The sequence below is a fragment of the Hydra viridissima genome, unplaced genomic scaffold (genome assembly GCF_058129835.1).
Source record: "Hydra viridissima isolate aposymbiotic clone 2 unplaced genomic scaffold, HvirCarnegie_v1 scaffold_2, whole genome shotgun sequence".
NCBI classification, from domain to species: Eukaryota; Metazoa; Cnidaria; class Hydrozoa; order Anthoathecata; family Hydridae; genus Hydra; species Hydra viridissima.
Window position 1 is genome coordinate 10,588,586 of NW_028324301.1, and position 21,848 is coordinate 10,610,433.

Consider the following 21,848-nt stretch of genomic DNA (forward strand, 5'->3'; position numbering starts at 1 on the left):
ATCTGGTAGACCACGAAAGACAACAAAAGCTGAAGATAGTAGTATAATATTGATGAGTAAAAGAAATCGAAGACTTACGGCCCCGGAAATAACTTCAGGCTTTAATAGGAGTCATTCAAAATCTATTTCATTAACCACTACGAAACGACGTCTTAGACAAGCAGGACTTTCTGGCTGTATAGCGGTCAGGAAACTATTGCTACAGATTGGAAATAAAAAGAAAAGGTTACAATGGCCTATAGATCACCAAAATTGGACAGAAGAAGATTGGGGAAAAGTAATATGGACCGACAAGTCCAAATTTGAACTGTTTGGGCAAAGACGTAGAATTTACATCAGAAGAACAAAAAAAGAAAAAATGATCCCAGAGTGTTTAGTGCCAACAATCAAGCATGTTGGTGGGTCAGTTATGGTATGGGGATGTTTTTCTTCAGCTGGTGTAGGTGACCTAGTTAAAATTGAGGGTATTATGAAAAAAGAACAATATAAAATAATTCTAGAAAACAATGCTAAACCTTCTGGCTTAAGAACTATTGGTCATGGTTTTGTTTTTATGCAGGAAAATGACCCTAAACACACCTCAAAGTTATGTAAAAATTATATAAAGGAACAAGAGGATAATGGTGTCTCCAAAAACATGACCTGGCCGGTCCAATCACCAGATTTGAACCCAATAGAGTTACTGTGGGGAGAATTGGACAGAAAGGTCAGACAAAAATGCCCAACATCCAAAGAGCACCTGTGACAAATATTAGAAGAATCCTGGTTATCAATTACACCTGAAGTAATAAATTAATTAATAAATAGGATGCCACGGATTGCAAAAAAGTGATAAAAAATTGTGGGTTATTTTTTGGCGAAAAGACAGTTTAATAATAATAGTGTTGTTAGTATTTTTTTTATTTCATTTTTTGTCTTTTTTTTTTTCTTAAATAGTAACTATATGTATCTTTTAAAAAATAAATATGATATTTGAATTTTATTGAAATAATTATAGGAGTTTGAATTAAAAAATTATACAAAATCCAAGTGTCCGGAAACTTTTGGCCTGCAGTGTAGATGTTTTTTTCTATATTATATACATTGATAAGTTAACTATTACTTATTTTTCTTGCTAAAAAAATTTTTTTTGTTTCTTTACAAAGTTGTAAAAAGTTGTTACTATGACAACTTTGATATATAATAAAATCAGAATTGTAATAATTTTTGGAGAAATATCCAGTTTTGGTACTAGACAATTCTTTTTTGTAAAAACATTGTAGTGAATTAAAATATAAGTTTACGTGTTGAAAAAGTAAACTGTATATTTTTCATATTTTTCTTTTTAAGATTAATTAGAATTAGATTTTAATTATTTGTTTCAACTAACAATGATTGAAAAAATACTCTGCCACATGACTGCAAAGTGATCTATGGCCTATAAATAGCAATAATTTTTAAGAGTTGTTCAAGTTCAAAGCAAAAATGTAGGGTTAAATGTCCTCTAGAAATAAAAAAACTAGTTTAGTATATTTAAAAGATTTTTATTATAATAGTAACTAAAGTAACGGGGAAAAAAAATTTTTTTTGAATGCAATTTTTATTTATACTTTTTATAGAATTCGTCTCACCAATTGATGTGATCTTAAATCACAACAAAATATCTTTTAAAAATGATGGTCGGTTAACATTTGATGTAAAAGAGCCAAGAAATACTTCATTCTTCTCAGCAATAGGAACTGAAAAGCTGAATAGTGTTCAAAGTATTTTACAGTTAGTTTTAGTTTCAGTTCTTTTTTGTTATTATTATTGATATTTCATATTATAGATATTAAATATATATTTAATGCTCCTGAAATTGAAACAGCAAGTTTAAATGGAAAGTTAACAAAACTCAGATTTTTTTCTTTAAAATTATTTTGTTTTTAGAAAGTTTAAAGTAGAGAGTGAAACACACAATTTTGCTTTTGATGGTACAGAGTTCCTTCCTTCTCCTCTGTTTGTGTGGACCGTGAAAGGTGAGATGTTTTTAAGTTTCTTTTTGCTTTAATTAAATTTTTTAGATTTTCTTTTCCTAATGTTATTCTTAAGAATTGAGTGAAAGTCTAATTTTAATTTTTGCACTTAGGAAATCTTTAATTTTTAAAGCTACTATTTACTAAACAAAAAAATAAATGTTTAGAAAGTGATTGATTATGCTATGACTACAGCATTCTTTCTATTTAGCAATTTCTTGGTTCCAAAAAATTCGTGCGATAAGTTGTAATCTGAAAACAGTGTAACAATGTGGTTGTTTTCAGTTGTAATTTTAAAAATTTATGAATAGTTAATTTATTCATTGAAGTTATTAAGCTTATTTATAAAAAAAAATAGATAATATAGTTTTAGAAATATTTATTATAATTTAACATATAAGTTTTAAGAATAGCATGACCATGGTTTTGGGATGAGATATTTTTATCACCTCGTGTGCTTAACAACTAATGAAAATATAGCCTTTGGTATTTGTGAGGGTAGGTGTTACTGTGTACCTAAATAGACACAACATCAATATATAGTGGTATTATTTGTAGTAAAAAAAAATGTATACTGTTATTTTTTATATCTTTTTGATTCTTTGCTAATTTTTTAATAGTTTTTTTAGTGACTAAAAAGAAACAAAGAAAAAAAATACCTTTGAGAAAATTTAAAGCAATAGCAAAATAATGGTAATTTTATAATTGTAGTTTCATTCTTATTTTCCAGATTCAAAAATAGTTCAAGCTGGTAATCGTACTGCACATAATTTCTCATTGACTATGTTCGGCTATCTTAATCGAAGTGAGAAAATAAATGAATTCAAATTTAAATTAAGTTACTGCACCCTCAAGTACGAAGAATGGCTCTCAGTAACAAATTTATCCAATTCAAACCTCCAGTTGTTTCATAAGAATGATTATCTGAAAGGGCGTAAGCTATTTTTAGTTATGGCATTTTTTTTTTTGTTGTTTATTTCTGGTTAATTTTTTCAACTTTGAAATAGTATTTGCATAATATTTATAACTATGAGACTAGCTTTGAAATTTTAACTTTTTTCAATATTTTAATATTACAATTTTTTATAATTACAATCTTTTTATGATGCTTTGAACACTAAGAAATTTTCTTTTTTTGTATAATAGCCCAGTTGGTTGTAAGATGGCACTTTTGCAAAAAGCAAAACAAAACTTATCAAAAGCAAATCAGCCTCAAAGGTTCTGTGCAAACAATAGGAATATCTGGGATATCTGATATAGAACTTAATTACACAGGTCTTTTTAAAATAGAGAACACAACAACTTTTTTTGGTGAAGTTGAAGCTTCGTTTTGCATAGAACAGAAAAATAGTTTGAAGTCTTTTCAAGAAATTAATCCATCAGTAAGTGTTTTTGATTTTTCTCTGTATGCTAAATTTAAGAAGCCTATTTATTGTTCTGAATTACAATTTTTACTTTTCTACTACAAAATTTTTTAGCTAAATCAAATAATTAAAAAGTTAAATAATTAGAAAAGTGTTATGGATAAAAATAAACAATAGCTCCATATTCTATAATAGCCACTTTCAATTGCTTATTTAAATTATTTTAAAAGTTTTTAAAAAAAAGATTTCTTATAATTTTTATACCACAATTATTTGTTAGTTATAAAATTATTATTCATTAAATTCATTCATTCTTATCCTAAAACTTATTAGATTTAATTTTCTCTTTTACAATTATAAGATGGATCTAAGACTTATAAAAAATGAACTTTATGCTTTTAAATTCAAATTTTTTTTTTCTTCTATTAAGTTTTATGTAAATTTGATCAGTGACAAGAACGTGATAGCTCATATTAAAGAAAAAGTTGAAGAGTATTTCAATAGTCTGGTAAAAAAAGTTAGTAAAGCATATGAAGGTGAAGAGTTCTTGGAATCAAAGAAGAATGCTGAAAGCTTGGCATATTTTCCAGCTTCAAATTTGTCAAATATTCTTCAATCAATAAGTCACATGATTTATATTCAAATTGACGATATAAAAGTTGCAGAGGATGCAGCAAATGTAAATTGTGTTGAAACATGTAAAAAAGCTGGCATAGGTATTTAATTTTTTTTTTTTTTTTTAGCTTGTTTTTAAATAAACCTTATTATATTTTCAGCTTGTCTTTAAAAATTGATAATTTATTTCTTTCCAATTTGATAAAAAGGGGGAGGGGGAGGTGTGTGGTAGGATTAGCAAAGATTTGATAGATAGTAATGAGGAATATACACATAGAAAATAACCTTCTTTGTAATTAGGTTCTGTAGTTAAATTATTTAAATGTATTATAGTAATTCTTTCTCATTTTTCACGTAGTGGAAATACCATATATTGTCCAGAAAAGTGAGGAAAACAAAGTTATGCCGCAGTTGGTTTTAGATTATCTTAAAACACACAATGTTACATGCATTGCTGGTTGTGAAATTAATAAAATGGCTTCATCTGAAAATTTTGAAAAAAGTCTTAATGATGTCAAGGTAAAAAGAAATAAGTACCATCATAAATGAATTATTGAATCAGATTTTTAGAAAGTAGTGTAACTATTTATTTTTATTTTTAGTTAAAATTTTGATGGCTTTTTGTAAAAACTTATTTTAGAAACTTTTGCAAGTGTTTGACAAACTAAGCAATGAGGCTAAAGAAATCCACACTATGTACACTAAGTACCATAATTCAGTCAATGCAAACGTTGAAAATTTCAAAACTGAAAGACTTGCTCTTCAATCTTTAACCAAATTCCTAGAGGGAATGATAAATCCTGCCAGTGATTTTTTTACTCTTGATTCTTTTGATATTTTAGAAGAAAAAGTAAGAAATTGAATTCATTGAAAGTAATATGAATAAAATGCACAAAAAATAAACTGAAACTTTTAAAACGTTTTCATTAAAAAAATTTAAAATTGTTTTTAATTTTGTTAATATTAGAGATCAGTATGTGATTATTTAAACTAAATACAAGCTTAACTTTTGTTTTTTGTAAAAAAATAATTTTTGCATTTAAGCTTGGGAATGTTAAAATGTATGGTGAAAATTGTGTTGATAATTTTCGTGTGAGTTACAATATGTTTGGGGAGAAAAAAGAAATGGTTTTCCGCCAATGTTTCAATGGAGAGTTTGCCACATATTTTGCAAAAAGTATGCTAACTTTTTCGAAAGTTTTAACATTCCATGTGTTTTTTTTTTAATATAGGTCCGGGATATTTTATCTATTAGATATTTTTATGAAAACTGTTCAACATCAATTACTCTGAATAATTTCTAATCTGAAACAAATGTTGTAAGCCTCTACAACGTGTGTTCGATTTGATTTACATTAGGAAATTTCAATCGTTATCGACATTGATACTTTTATTCCTTGTTTAGAGGTTGTTGAGCATTATTTAGATAAAAATGTTGCTGAAGATCTAGAAAAACTTTGGAAGCTTCATGGCATATATATAGCAAAACAAGTGGAGGATCTCAAATTATTAGAAACTTCGTTAGCAGACTTCTATGAGGTATCTTACATTACTTTACAAATTTCTATAACTTTTTAATGAAAACAACAATAGCAAGGTAAATATTTTTAGAAATACAGTAATCCGGTGCATGCAGTACATCAGCCTAAAATTGCTCAAAGAACTGATTTGCTGCATCACTTTAACCGTAAAAAAACTGGTTTTTAACACACGGACGCTGGACTTGCCACATATATCTACTAAAGATCGTGCTCTTTTAGATATGAATCGAATCATTGTAACTCGTAGCATGGAAACAAGAAAAGCATTTTTGTACAGTTCACCTTGGGCGTCATTAAGTGCTTTTAATCCAGAAATTTTCTTTAAAAAATTTCTGGATTAAAAGCACTTAATTTTCTTTAAGTATTGGCTTTTTAAATGTTATATTTCCAATTTGCGAAAAAATTTATTTTCAGTGTCTTCTTGTAATGCAGTGACTGATATTGGCAATCAATACGCTGATATGTACAAAAGCATTCGCTCGATATCAGACTCCTATGTTTACAGCATAGACCGTTTGAAAGGAATCTATAAATCTATGCAGAAAGAAACTAAAGTTTTGAAGAATAGTAATGGTGTGTTCTTTTGTTGTTTTTTTATGTATTTTAAGTTTTAAACATATTCTGTAAATAATTTTAAATTTACAAATGTTGCGAGAGGTTTTATACTAATCTGTTTGTTTTTGTTTTTTTTAAAGTGGGGGCGTCAAAAGAAACAAAAGAAGAACAATTGTATTGGATCAGGCAGTTGGAACGAGGTGAAAATGAATTTGTTTTGACTGTTGCGGAAAAATTTAATTTCTAAGTTAAAAATCAGGAATTGTGTCTATTCAAGTATGAATCATATGATTGTGACTTTGATTGATAGTTTATCTGTTTTGGGTTTGGTTATTATTTCAAGTGTATTTTTTTAGGTATACATTTGTTTTCTGAGCTGATGGAAAAAAAGTTATCTACATATAGCGCCAGCGCTTTAACCGCTTTTAAGTCAAAATTCGAAAGTGCGCTTAAACGAAACGGTGTTCGAAGCATAGACAGCTTCATGCGACGGTTGAAAAATCAATTGCAAATGGTTTCGATATTTGATTCAACTAAAAGAGCTAAAGGATTATCTTCTGTTTCTAAATTATCTGATGTAAGTTTCGATTTTTTGTTGATAAATGTGGAAATTTTATAGTTTACAATAAAATAATCAAAGGTTTTTTCGATGCACTAACATGCTTTACTAAAGAAACAATTGAAAATAGTTAAATTTAAAATGATAATACTCAATTTAATGGTCATAATATTAAATATAATTGTTTTAATACTGAATATAGTTTTTGTTTTTGACATTTGCTTTTGGTTATTAGGCAATGGCAGTCATATTTAGCAATCCCTTTTTGAAATTGGATGATGTGACCGATCGCATTAAAGCAATGAAAAAATACATTACGAATATAGACGGGATGATTCGTTCTTGCAAATCTTCATATATATAGCTTGATTCGACTATCACGTCATCAATTTTATTGGTTGAATATAGATTCTCAAAGATTTTTCTTGGAGTAAAAAGTTATCTTTATATATTTTATAACTTTGCAACCGGTTACTTAAGAGCTTATATGAGTTGGTTTCATATTTATTTCAATTTACTATTGTAATAATATCTACAAACAAAATCTTTCGAGTAAAGAATCTTTAAAAAAGTGCAAAGAAAAAAAAAAGACAAAGAAAATGTTCTAACGGCTTTTTATATTTTTGATCAATTAGATGAAGGAGGTCACTTATTTCATAGATGACTTTCCAAAAGGTCATTTAAAAGCATTAACTTATATGTCGCACAGTGACTCAAAACAACAACAAAATGGCACTAAACCCCTCGCAACCTTTTTGTAAATATAGTGCCTTTTTTTTAATAATATTTAATTACAATGATTATTTATTTAAAAAGTAAAAACAGTTTTTTCATAAAACTAATATATTATATTTTATGGTTAAAAGAAGTTAAAAACTTCCATATTATTCTTCGAAAATACAAAGGGAATGCGGATGAAATCAAATTAGTTGAAGTTACTTTGGCTACAAGGAATCAAAATGACGATGAGATTTAATTTGTTAAACGAATCAAACTGGAAGTTGATATAAATCATTTAATTAGAGGAATGATTCAATTAATGATGAATCGTAGATTATCTTTTGCATCAGCTGATTAAATCGGACATATGTCTTCAGTGAAAAATGCACTCAACGAATTCAAAATTGTTATAAACCGTTACAGCATGAAACGCTGCCTCGTTGATGTTTGATAAGTAAGTCGCGATATTGGAAGAAATGTGTTCGGAGGTTGCTGTAGAAATATTAAGGACTGGCAAATAGCTGACAGAACCTTAGGCATAATTACTTAAGAAGGACGCCAGTTTGGCGAGATTATGGCTGCTCAGTTGGAAAACGTGATGGGAAAAATTGGAAAACGTGCTGATGATATCAACGCAACTTGTACAGTTCTGGGAAAGAACATGACGAAGGCTTCAAGTTTTTTTCAAAATGCACAAGATCAAATGATAGTTGAAATTTACTGTTACAAATTTATAGATTTTAATCCTTGAAATTTATTGTGACAAGTTTATAGATTTCGAAGACGAGGAAATTGATATAGGCGCTTTAAAGAATGAAGAAGAGAATTATAGTGAAGCCTATTCTGTTTGCGTTGAAAAATCAGTTGGATCGTTCTGTTCTATTTTTTTGGCGCACATGTATATCAGCTAGCTGCCAACGACGTTACGTCAATGTTTAAAGATGTATTAAATAACATCAGAAAAGTTGCTACTGAATCAAAAAAGCTAGCATATATTCAAACATCTAAAAAATCTAAAAAAGCTTTGTATAGACATTGAACTACGCTGGGATTCTACTTTTTTAATGATAGAAGATTTCCATGCTAACGCAGAAGCGTATCAAAGGCTAAGACACGATAAATTAAAATTAAACGATGCATCGTGGAACATTAGAGATAAATATTTCGACAAATTTTTACCTATACATTTGGCCACGAAGAATTTTCAATCGCCAAAATTATTAATGAGTGAATTCTACTTTCGATGGTTTCAAATAAAAATAGAAATTGAGGACATTTAAGCTGGTGGTTCGGGATTAAAAATATTACTGAGCAACGCAATTAATACATGAGAACAAGTTTTTTTAAAATAAAATAGTTCTGGATCTTAGATTTTGCTTTACATCGGGTAATAAGCAGTTTAAAAAAGAAATGTTGAATAGACGAATCACACAGCTTATTAAAATCTATAAAAAACTTTGTACTCAACGAGAACAACCAAGTTCTTAATTAACAGAATCCATACAAAAAAGCGCGTCACATTCATTAAATACTTCTGAAGAGACGATTCCGATGAACTCAGAAGATGTTTATGTTGAAAAAGTACACCGTTTCATTGATTATACTGGAGGAGGAACCATACAAGGCACTGTTGATGAATCTTCAGAATCAGATCAAGATCTTCCTCAACTAATTTTAAAATGGACTCTTTATGAACCACGAGTGGAATTAGATATTGAATTCAACACTCTTGCATATTGGAACAAAAACCAGAAAGCAAAATGGAATCGGCTCTATAAATTTTTGCAAATAGTTTACAGTGCAGCGTTCTCAAGCGTAAAAGTTGAACGTGATTTCTCTGGATTCGCTTTGATTGATTTACGAACTCGCATTTCAAATGATTTCTTTGAGCTCTATCATGGTGGTAAAAAAAAATCTAGTTTTAATGATAAAATAAAATTTAAAAACTCAGCAACTCTCATTTTCTTTCAGTCAAACAATTTTTTTGATCGAATTATAAAAAAAAAAATTCAATTCAGCATAAAATTTATTTTGATTTGGTGTTAAAAATGAAAAGTATTTGACAGAATTCTTATAAATAAAGTCAGTTACTTTTCAGAATAGAATTATGATTAAAAATGGCTGTGATATAAAAATTTGCAACAAAATAGCACTTTGATCAAAAAGTGAAAGCATCGAGAGATTTTTGTTCGAAATATATTTATACCACCGGATAATCGTTTAATACAACCGTTTTAACCGCGAAAAATGAATAATTCTATTAATTCGATTATCTTTAATACAGCAAGGAAAATCGTTTTAATGGAGAGCTCACGATATGAGAACTGCAACAGCAGCGGAGACGTCTAAGGTCTGGGACGAGCGGTTGTGACTTTATGTTGCGGTATTGAGATAAAATAACTTACGAATTTCCTTTACAAAGAATTAATTTACGGAAAATACAAAAAAACTAAAAAATGGCTCCTTTAAGAAATGTTAGAAATGATTTATTTCTTGCATTAGAATCAAACATAAAAGGCGACGAGGAATTCTTATTATTGTACAATTTAAATGTCGCTAAGAATCCAGATTTACCTTTTTGGAGTTATAGGCAATTTTGTTTAGAAAGCATATCTGACGATGAATACAAAAGCGAATTTAAATTTTTAAGTAGTGATACATATGGTTTAGTCAATGCACTTTAGCTGCCTCAAGAATTTGTATGTTATGACGGATTAAAAGTTACCGCAATAGAGGCACTGTGCATTACTCAAAGGATCAGGATATTTTGGAACAAGAACCTTTTAACATCCATTTATCAGCCGTTTTAAGACAACGCAAATTTAAATGTTTGGACGTTGCGTCCAATTCCTAAAAATCATGAGGAGTTAAAATTAATTTCAACATTTTTTCCAAAATAAATACTTTTTCAAAAATTTTAATTTTTCTGTGTCAAAATGCCAAAATAAAAGTAAAAGGCCATAAAATGCCATCGGATAAAAAAAAGCTAATTGTGGCAAAGCTGGTTTATTAAAGGAGAACAGAAACATAAATATTTGTTTCTTAGGCATTTAAATGCCAGTTTATTTGTTTGACATGCATCAGTATCTGAAGTTATATCAGTTATCTGAAAAGTGATATTTTGTCTTTAAAAAACGCGCAAGAAAAGAAATTTTCAACAGCCAAACATTATCATTGATATTTGCTTTATTTGAAATAAGTTTTCGGTTAAGATCACAACATTCCGAAAAACGATTATAACAGCTCGGTTAAATTAAACTAAATTTTGTCCAAATTTTTTTACGGTTAAAATCGTATTCTTATCGCTGCTTAAAATTACCGGTTGTATGGTTAACCATGGACCTATAAGAGATGCGAACCATGCTCGTTGCGCATTGTTACAAATCTTTTGTTTTAAACAATACAAACTAAATTATATTAAAGTCTGTCGGATTCGTCGAAAATTTTTGGTCTCGTCTAACCAGCCACATCAACTTCCATTTAGCTACTCAAGATAGGAGCAATAGAATCATGTTTTAAGCTTAATTTTATATAGCTAGACATTCTTAATATTTTAAGAAATAACGCTGATGGTATTACAGAAATTGAGATCATTTACTTAACTACTTTAGTACATGTATAACTAGAGATATAATAAATAATACAAAATATCAACTAGTTTTGTACCTACCTAAAGCACATTTGTTTCATGTCCAGGGAACTACTCCATCTATTATATTGCTATTTTATTTGACAAAAACTAATGGTTCATTATGTGCTTTTCATGATAAATGAAATAGTATATGAAATATAAAAAAAAAAGATATGAAATATCTGGCCGCATTTTGCAAGATGATTATAAACTTGAATAACTTTTTAAAAGGTTTTGGTATATCAAATGAATTTTAAAAAAGCCCATTAGAAAATACACCGACTAGAAAATAATGCATAGTGGAATATATATTATGGAGCTTATAGAGTATTTGAGGCAAAAAATGGCGACATATCGGAAAATATACTCAAAAAATACTCAAAATTAAGCCTGGTGAATGAAGGACGAAGGAGTTGAATGAACCAGACCTTGACTAATAATTTTATTTAAGCTTTTTTATATTTCGCTATATTTTTTTTTATCATTTTAAAATTATCCTTACAGGTCTATTTTATTATTGACGAAACTTTGTTTACACGAAAAAAGTTCCCAAATTTACAGATGTTTATCTTGAAAAAATGATGAAAATCTGTTCATGCCGACAACTGATTTCCTTTACATCAAAGAGGCCGCAGAAATCAACGAGTCATGCGAGCTTCCGACAAACTCTAAATTTTCACCCGTCAACAAAAAAATTAATTGAAATGGCTGCCCACAGTTTTAAAACAGAAACTCTGATCACGTGCTATTAGTTTAAAATTTTACAGCATTTGTTTAACAAGACTGTTCAGGATAGAGTAACTACTTCACATGTTGACAAATTACTAAACAAATTATACCAACGTAAAGGTAGCTACTAAGGTTATTCAAATTTATAATTATCTTGTAAAATGCGGCCAGATATTTCATGCTTTCGCTTTTCATATTTTATGTATGACTTCATTTATCATAAAAAGCACATAATAACCCATTAGTTTTTGTTAAATAAAATTTAGTTTATATATAGCTGGTAAATCATATTATGTTAATATTAAATACTAAATACTTTGCTAAATTCTTTAAAACTGTGACAAATTATTTTATTCTTTATTGTAGTTACATTCATTTTATGTATAAGTTATTTATCCTTAACCGCATATATTTCTGTTGTTAAACATAAAAATAGGAAACTCTATAATATTCATAAACTAGAAGTTTATAGCAATATAATAGATGGAGTAGTTCCCTGGACATGAAACCATTGTGTTCTAGGTAGCTACTAAACTAGTTGATATTTTGTATTACTTTTCATATCTCTAGTTATACACGTACTAAAGTAGTTAAATGATCTCAATTTCTATATCATCATCCGCGTTATTTCTTAAAATATTAAGAATGTCTAGCTAAATGAGATTTAGCTTAAAACTTGGTTCTATTGCTGTTATCTTTAGTAACTAAATGGAAGTTGATGTAAATTAACGACGAGTCCGACAGACTTTAATATAATTTAATTTGTATTGTTTCGAAAATTTTTGGTCTCGTCTAACCAGTCACAACTTCCATTTAGTTACTAAAGATAACAGCAATAGAACCAAGTTTTAAGCTAAATTTCATATAGGTAGACAATACAAAGACCTAGGTTAAGGTTGTGTTTTCCGTCGTCAGTAATTTCTATTATACAATAATTCTCAATATAAATTCCTTAATATTTTGTAATCACTCTTTTATTAATTGCGTTAATAAAGTTACAAATAATATTTTCTTCCTCTCCTTTTAGTGTACCGTATATGTGCAATCGTTTTTATCAATTACTCCTCTTTAGCTCTTCTTTCCCAAACGAGTATCTTTTTCTTCTTTTTCTTTATTAGTAGCGGCAAAACTTCGGCTCACTTTTCTTTAACCAATAAAATCTCTGACTTCGATGAACTCTTTGTTTTTCCGTTCATCAAAAAAAAATTTTTTTCTTTTTCGTTAACCTTTAAAATTTCTCGTTCATTCACAAAGCCTTTGTTCATCCAAAACTCTTCAACCAAAAAACCCTAATCTCAAAAACTCTCTAACCCGAAAAAACTCGAGTAGGTACAAACGGCGGGGCGGGGCGGATCAGCGGAGCGGATCATTCAAGTGACACGGCACTTTTAATAGTTAAATTTCTGCTAACGAATTCAACCTGAACAAACATATTGCTAAATTTTTTTATGATGACTTTTTAGTAAATGGCTGTGCCTGTTTTGATAGGTAGCATAAAGCACTTTAAAATAGAGGTTATTGCAAATCTTATCGCCAAGAGCAATAATGAAGATAGAACAACTACACTCAACAATCCTAAGGAAGGTGAAGTTTATGTCATACAAGTGAATCATGAAAAAGGTTAGGCAGCAATATTTCAGTGCACTTGTATAGTATTTGTATTTTTAAAATATATTTGTATACTAAAATAGTATAATGTAGTAAATAGCATAGTTTTTGGATTATACTAGTAAAAATCAATTACGATGCCTAAAGTAAAGTTAGACTTTAAAGAAGTTATACCTGTAATCTACAATGTAGACTGTAGCCTACATGTAGTCTACAAGACTGTATATAGCTTTGTTTCTTTTAATATGTTTAAAGTAAAATCTAACATTACTTAGGCATAGTTTATCCTTTACTTAAGGCTATGCTATAGTAAAGCAAGATATCTTATTAATAAATATGTAAGGACTTCTAAATGTCATTTAATATTATATTGAATATTTTCAAGATGTCATTTAATATGCAACATTTTTTTGAAGCTAAAAATTGTCTTTCCTATTATAATTTATTTGAAGATTTATTTATTATTGTAAAATGGCTCCATAACAAACTTACATGCTTGTGTCTATTTTATATTATGTCAGTGTAAGACATGCTATAGAAAATAATCTGCAGGTTTTTAAATGACCTTTTTTATACATGCTGTTTAAAAGTATCTGTGTTATGATTTTAAAATGTGAGCACCAATGTGCTTTCATTGTACTTGCCTAAAAACAATCATAAATTATAACAATATAGTAACTGCTATATTATTAAAATATTATTATAATTTAGTAGTAGTATATAAAATGTGTATTATTATTATAATTATAATTATAATTTATTAGTAGTATATATAATTTAGTAGTAGTATATAAAATATGATTTAGTAGTAGTATATAAAGTGAGTTTCTAATTCACTCGCTGTTAACACATAGCTATGTGTTAACAGCGAGTGAATTAGAAACTCACTTTGACAACTCACTTTTGATAATATAGGTATATATTAATAAAAAGAATAAAAAATTTAAACAAAAACTACTTAGAAGACTTAAGACCAAAAGTAATTTTTGTTTAAATTTTTTATACTTTTTATTAGTATTAAAAATTTTTATTACTATTAAAACTCATTAAGTTAATTTTTTTTAATGCTAAATATTTGTCTAATTTGTTCTTGAAACTGTTTACATTTGTTGACTTGTGGCAATGTTGGGGTGTTAGCCAGGAATATATTTTATGATAAACAGAAATATATCTATAATCCGGTTCGAAGCCCTCATGTAACCCAAACTTCTAGCCCTAAAATGGGTGAGACATATTTTCAAAGTTATAACTTTTCAAAACTTTTTTATAAAATTAAACTTATAATTTTGCAATGAAAATGAAATTATAATATTTTTTCTTTTTTGATAGAGAATTATCTCTAACTCAGATAAGACTAAATTTTTTTCGGGGAATCCTTATGTTATGGCCCATTTTAGAACTTTCTAGATACAACAGAACATTCGAGAATCTTCCATAGAACCCTCTAGATATATGATAATGTTCCAGAATGTTCTGTATCTTTCTAGGAACTTTCTATTTTATTATAAATATTAAGTTTGTGATATTATTGTATTGTATTGGTATTCTTGAATCAAAAATAAAAGCTTTACTGAAATCAAACTTTTCTTTGGATCTGTTAAGAAACATAACAGATTTTTGGCGACGAAGATCTCTCTATTTTCTAAAAACTACTTATGGAAGAAAAACACGGTGCTACTCTGGTAGCGATATTGGCAGAAATGCAGAAGCTGCAAGAAGCTAGTCAACGACAACTAGCCGAACAACAGCGACAAATCAAGGAGCAACAAGACGCCATTGTCAAACTGCTTGAAGCCAATGAATCAAAGGTCACTCAAGATTTTGCTGCTTTTGATTCAACAGCTGAATTATGGGTCGACTATCAGGAAAGGTTCGAAACATTCGCTAAAGCTCGGGGTATAACAAGAAATAACAAAGCTGCTTATTTTCTCAGTTGTCAAACTCCAGTCATCTACAAACAGTTGTGCAATCTTGCTAGCCAACAAGAGACTCCTTTAACAGTCAACCATCTTTCGTATGATCAAATTGCTCAATTCATGAAAGAACAATACAATCCAACCAAATTCCTTGTTCGTGAAAGATTCAAATTTTGGTCAAGCATTGGTCGAAATCAAGGTGAATCTATTCCACAACTGGTTGCTCGAATTCGACAATTGGCTGCAACATGCGACTTTGCTAACATCACAAATCCACTGGATGAAGCTCTTCGAACACATTTTATCTGCTCTATTAAAAATGAAGCAGTGCTCAAAGCTCTTTTCAAGTGCAAAAACGAAGATCTAACTTTCGCCAATGCGGTAGAAATAGCAACCGAAACCGAGGAGGCCGCCAAGGTAGCCAAGGAAACTGCCGTTGGTCCCTCAAAGTCTCCGATGTCTCTCCCAATCAATAAGTTGGGGCAACATAAATCGGAATCCAAATCCACAGCTCCTCAACAAAACAAATCTCAGACTGAGTCAACCGCTTGTAGAAGTTGTGGCAAATCGACCCATGAACGCAAAAATTGCCGTTTCAAGGATGCCGAATGTAATTTTTGTGGTAAAAATGGTCACAATGAAGCAGTTTGTTTCAAGAAAAAAGCTGAATCCCGAAAGACGGTCAAGCCTATATTCATTTATGGACAGACTAAAGCACTTCGCCAAGTCAACCAAATCAATGTTGATGATGAAATTACACAAAATCTCCAAATCAATGGGCATTCGATAAGATTCGAACTCGATACTGGAGCTCCAGCCAATTTCATCACCCATACTTTATGGCAAAGTTTGGGTAAACCACATCTTCAATCGTCGGATTTACAATTCGAGTCAGCAAGCAAGCATCAACTTCCGATACTAGGGAAAGTTGAATTATCAGTTAAAGCTCCAACAACCTGTTGCAAGATCTGGTTCCACGTAACTTCTGTTCCTGGACTAAATCTTATTGGCCGATCGGGTATTCGACTACTTGATCTTACAGTTGATGAAAAGATTAAGAAATCATCCAAGAGTACTGTTGCTAAGGTCTTTGAGCATCTCAAACCTGACACAGATCTCCTACAAAGGTGCAGAGTTCTATGTTCTGAGTTTCCAGACCTGTTTCAACCAGAATTGGGTTGTTTGAAAGACTTTGAACTTGAAATAAAATTCAAGCCTGACTACAAGCCTATCTTCTGCCGTCCAAGACCTGTACCTTTCGCTATTCAAGAAGATCTGGTTGACGCTTACGAAGCTGGTATCAAGCATGGTGTTTGGAAACGTACTCAATTCAACGACGAAGGTACACCTGTGGTTCCTATTCAAAAGACCACGCTTCCGGGACAAGTAAAACGAAAGATTCGAATTTGTGGCGACTATTCAGTCTCCATTAATACTCAGCTAGAACCTCATCGCTACCCAATGCCGTTGCCAGAAGACCTGTTGCGTAAACTGCGTGGCGGTTATGGATACACAAAAATTGACCTGGCTGACGCTTATAATCAAATTCGTTTGGGTCCAATTTCTCAGAGACGACTGGCTCTCAGTACACATACTGGTGTACTTCTTCAGCTACGTCTTCCATTTGGAATCACTTCAGCACCGGGGTACTTTCAAGAGACAATGGATAAATTAACAAGTGATCTACCTGGTGTAGCTGTCTATCTCGATGATATTCTCGTCAGTGGCAACAACGCAGCCGATCACATTTCCAACTTGCGTGGTCTTCTACAACGACTAAGCAAAAACGGACTACGCTGTCGTCTAGAAAAATGTATTTTCGCTAGTTCTTCGATCGAATATCTTGGTCATATGTTATCTTCGGAAGGTATTGCTAAAGGTAACAAAGTTGATGCTGTTTTGGCTATGCCAGTTCCTAAGGACGTTAATACGCTGCGATCTTTTCTTGGTCAAGTACAGTTTTACGGCAAATTTCTTCCTCCAAATTTGTCTATGACACTAGACCCGCTCTATCGTCTAATTAAGAAAGATGTGCCATGGCAGTGGACATCCGAACAACAGTCAGCTTTTGAAGCTGTGAAACAGTTGTTATCATCTGGTTCAGTTCTTACTCACTTCGATCCTTCGAAACCGTTAGGAATGGCAACAGACGCTTCAGAAGTTGGTATTGGTGCCATATTGTTTCATCGATTGGCAGATGGCTCTGAACGTCCAATTGCAAATGTATCGAAGATTTTGACTGATTGTCAACGTCGCTACAGTCAAATTCACAAAGAAGCATTGACAATAATTTTTGGTTTGAAAAAGTTTCATCAATTTCTTTTTGGTCGTCGTTTTACCATCGTTACTGATCATAAACCACTACTGGCTCTGTTTGGTCCAACAAAGGCTACTCCAGCTATGGCAGCAAATAGACTGGCTCGATGGGCTTTAATTCTTAGCCTATACAATTACGAAATCGAGTTTCGTAAGACAGCTGAACACGGTGACGCTGACGCGCTCAGTCGATTACCGGTTGACCATGATCGCATTTTCGATGGGGAGGAAAGTAGTGAAGAAAATTTAATGATTTGTGCGATGAAAACCGTTAGTCGTCAAATCAATATGCATGATCCGAATATCCTGGTCCGCGAGTCGAGCAAAGATCCTGTTATCGCTGCAGTTCTTCGCAATGTTCGAGATGGTTGGGTCGAATCCGACAATAATGACGAGATACGGGAATTCCAAAAACTTTCCGAAGCTCTCTCAGTTTCAGGCAAATGCTTGTTCTATGGTCCACGTGTTGTCGTCCCCAAAACTCTTCAAGATCAAGTCTTGAAGATACTGCACCTAGGTCATTTCGGCATTCAACGAATGAAACAACTTGCACGATCTGCCGTATATTGGCCAGGCATTGATTCAGCTATCACTAATCTAGCACACCAGTGTACTACCTGTGCGGAAAATCAGAACCTTCCATCGAAACCGGCAGTCCATCCATGGATGCTACCAAAACGCCCTTGGAGTCATCTACATCTTGATCATGCAATCAATTTCATGGGTACTAATTGGCTTATCATGATTGATGCTCTATCTAAATATCCAAGTATTCATCCTACGTCTTCTATCAGTGCCAAATCTACCATTGATTTACTAGAAGAAGATTTTGCACACTTCGGTTATCTACATACTCTGGTTACCGATAATTATTCCTCATTCACTTCTCAGGAATTTCTAGAATGGTGTAATAGTCGAGGTATTGTCCTGCTTAAAGGTGCTCCATATCACCCCGCCACAAATGGTGCTGCCGAACGACTAGTTCAAACTTTCAAAAAAGCCATAAAGAAATCAAACCTACCTCCTAAGAATGCTCTTCAAGAATTTCTCATGGTCTACCGCCGAACTCCTTTAGCAAATGGATCGTCCCCTAGCGAATTACTCAATGGCAGACAAATTCGGGCGCAAATCGATCTGCTTTTGCCATCCCCTGTTCATTTACAACAATCAAAGCAATCTATGGACTCTTCCAAAGTTGTAAAATATTCAGTGGGAGACTTGGTTTATGCCAGATACTTTAGCTCAAGTAATGATTACAACTCAAAATGGATTACGGCTATTGTCACTGAAGTATGCGGTCCTCGATCTGTCATAGTGAAGACAGAGCCTGATGGTCTAGTCTGGCATCGTCATATTGAACAACTCAGGCATTGCTACAACTCCGGGGAGGTGGAGGAGTCGATAATAGTGCAGCCCGATTTGTTGTCGTGTGAGCCTACTGGTCAAAATAAAAAACAAGTCAAAGCAAGACGATCTAGTAGATTCAAATCAAAGAATAATCAAAACGCTTGCTCTCCGTAAAACCAAGCTGGCAAGGAGATGTTATGGCCCATTCTAGAACTTTCTAGATACAACAGAACATTCGAGAATCTTCCATAGAACCCTCTAGATATATGATAACGTTCCAGAATGTTCTGTATCTTTCTAGGAACTTTCTATTTTATTATAAATATTAAGTTTGTGATATTATTGTATTGTATTGGTATTCTTGAATCAAAAATAAAAGCTTTACTGAAATCGAACTTTTCTTTGGATCTGTTAAGAAACATAACACCTTATCGCAAAAATCTAGATCTTCCTATATTTATGAACAGTAATGTACTGAATGAGTCATCTACCCTTTGACTTCTAGGATCAAATCTTACTTCTGATCTTAACCATCTGCTAAGGTTGTATCTCTTTACCATGCTTGCTACTTTATTACTCCTGATTCTATTCTTTATCTCTGTAAATCTCTATTAGTTATAGTACCAAAAAAACATAGAACTTACATCAATGAGGACCTCAAAGGTATTATTAATTAGTATGATTAGTCAACAAAAAGTTCAATAACATTGTTGGTTTAACAATAAACGCAGATTAATTACTACCTAGGTAGCAATAAATTTATGTTTATTGCTGATAATAAAGTTAGATTAAGGTATTAGTTAACTTTATTATCAATCTTAATTAATATATTGTCAATATCATTATTCAATTTATTTTAGATATTATTACATATATGTTCAACATAAATATTATTTATTAATATGTTATCGTTCTAACTATATTATCAATCTAAATTTATTACTATATCAATCTTAATCATTCCACTAATACATCAAACTTTGCCATGTTTAAATTGACTATTTGCTTGCTTAATCGTTTATCTTAAAATAAATAACTTTTATGACAAATGCCCTGATGTTACTATGTAGCTTAACATGAGTGCAGTTTTTGCCCTCATGCTATGCACATTTTGTGACATAAGGGCAGATTCGTAAGATGAGAACATTCTGTGTAACTTAATATTGTTACGCAGGCAAAATATTGTAACATGAGGGCAAAATTTGTAGCGCCAGAGCTAGGCAAATCGTAAAATGAGGCCAACTAAGATTACTACTACTACTATACTACTACTACTACTACTATTACTACTACTACTACTACTACTACTACTACCACTACCACTACCACTACCACTACTACTACTAAAAAAAAAAAAAAGAGGTATTGAATTTTGGAAACTTAAAACCCATTGGGAATTCTACAGTATACTCGGTGCCATTTGGCTAATGATTAGGCTAGCTAACACCCTGAATATGTTCCATACATTTTCTGTTTTGTTTATAAGGAATTTGTACCTTGGTATAAACTTGGTTTGTTCTCAGCTGTATTTTTTATTATTACCTCTGCATGTTTTGAACTTTGTTTGTTTGCTTATATTTTTGCTCTTTTTACTCAACAATTTTGGTTGTCCTGATTACTGTCACTTAATTTATATGATGTGAAGTTGTTCTCCATGTATAAAGCAATTTCAATAATTCCAGCAATTTCCACCTTTTTGCCTGCCATATCTATTTTTATTTTATACTGTGGAACCTACTAACCATATAATTGATGAGTTGTTAAATCATGCTCTTTTTAGTTCACACAAAAGTTTAAATTCTCCTTATTTGTTACCAAGTGATGTTGCATGTAAATATTGTGGTTGTTTATTGTATATGCAATGTATATGTGTGTGTACATATAAATATATATTATTATTATTATTATTATTATTATTATTATTTTTTAGACAATTGGCGGGCAGATGGGTATAGGTGGAAGCAAAATGGTTCCAGTAAAATTCCTCGGGCTTTGCCACTTTACACAAAGATCCATTTTGCCACAGTTATACCAACAGGAATTTCAAATGTTTCCAGAAGTTTGTGTACTGTGACCTGAGTCGGACAGATCTTGTTGTTATCCATTACATCGGTAACCACAACCTTGCAGTTTTAGTTCCTCATGGTAAATATATCTTGCATTTTGATAATGGTTTTTGTTTTTCTTTTAAAAGTTTTACGTAAGTTTACTACTAAATAAAACCTACTTTAAATAAAATCTTTTAATAATATATTTAATTAAAATTCATGTTGTGTAGCCCCCTCTCTTTTTCATTCCAAACTTTGCTTTGAGTTTTTTTTACACTGTCAAGTAACATTTTGTTTTTAAGCAATAAACATTCACTCTGGCCGATGACAACAGTAGGCGGATTACCTAATATAAATCGGCGGATCACGTTTTTTTTTTGTAGAACAATCATTAAACTTTACAGAGTTTCACCAACTCTTCACATAAATAAGTGATAAAGCGTTAGAAGAAAAGTTAAATACAACTGAGAAAAGATGTAAACGCGAAGACTCGTAAATGATAAAGCGATAATAAGAAAAGTTAAAAACAACGATCAGAAAAGACACATACAAGATGACTCGTCCACTCTTCACATCAATAAATGATAAAGCAAAAAGAATTAAGTTAAAAACAACAACCGAGAAAAGACGTAAACATGAAGACTCATCAACCTGCCATATAAATAAATGAAAAGATATCGCAACTGGAAAACAAGCAAAAACTATAAAAGCTCAAAAAAAAGAAAGAATCTAGGAAGTTGGAGTTTTTGTTAGAAGAAGAGATTTAAAGAGGATTTTAAGAGAAAAGAATTTTTAAGAGATTTAAAGAGGATTTTTAAAAAGAAAAAGAATTTTGTGATAAAAAGAGTATTTTGATGAATAAGCAGTTTAATAAGCAGTTGAATAAAAGAATTTCAAGTAAGATT

General features: G+C 31.0%; 2 protein-coding genes and 1 pseudogene across 3 annotated transcripts in view; all 3 read left to right on the top strand.

Moving 5' to 3' along the window:
* LOC145182706 (uncharacterized) overlaps positions 1 to 5,797 on the top strand; it is a 30,585-nt gene extending 24,788 nt beyond the window's left edge. Inside the window, exons 16-25 of the mRNA XM_090078019.1 lie at positions 1,599 to 1,752; positions 1,909 to 1,997; positions 2,725 to 2,928; positions 3,141 to 3,376; positions 3,789 to 4,074; positions 4,332 to 4,492; positions 4,614 to 4,823; positions 5,018 to 5,150; positions 5,379 to 5,512; positions 5,585 to 5,797. Coding sequence (XP_089934145.1) covers positions 1,599 to 1,752; positions 1,909 to 1,997; positions 2,725 to 2,928; positions 3,141 to 3,376; positions 3,789 to 4,074; positions 4,332 to 4,492; positions 4,614 to 4,823; positions 5,018 to 5,150; positions 5,379 to 5,512; positions 5,585 to 5,680 — 1,703 coding nt within the window. The 3' untranslated portion in view covers positions 5,681 to 5,797. The remainder of the gene's footprint in view (positions 1 to 1,598; positions 1,753 to 1,908; positions 1,998 to 2,724; positions 2,929 to 3,140; positions 3,377 to 3,788; positions 4,075 to 4,331; positions 4,493 to 4,613; positions 4,824 to 5,017; positions 5,151 to 5,378; positions 5,513 to 5,584) is intronic.
* A 51-nt stretch (positions 5,798 to 5,848) lies between these two features.
* Positions 5,849 to 7,228, top strand: LOC149891868 (uncharacterized). Its single transcript, XM_090078439.1, has 4 exons — positions 5,849 to 6,087; positions 6,210 to 6,269; positions 6,426 to 6,646; positions 6,864 to 7,228. Exons 1-4 carry the CDS (start codon positions 5,976 to 5,978, stop codon positions 6,990 to 6,992), a joined length of 522 nt encoding a protein of 173 aa, XP_089934565.1. The 5' UTR covers positions 5,849 to 5,975; the 3' UTR covers positions 6,993 to 7,228.
* Positions 7,229 to 12,964: 5,736 nt separating this feature from the next.
* LOC149891869 (uncharacterized) lies at positions 12,965 to 21,844 on the top strand (annotated as a pseudogene). The gene is made up of 3 exons (XR_016449698.1): positions 12,965 to 13,328; positions 20,826 to 21,040; positions 21,327 to 21,844. The product of XR_016449698.1 is annotated as an uncharacterized LOC149891869 (transcript).
* Positions 21,845 to 21,848: the final 4 nt, after the last annotated feature.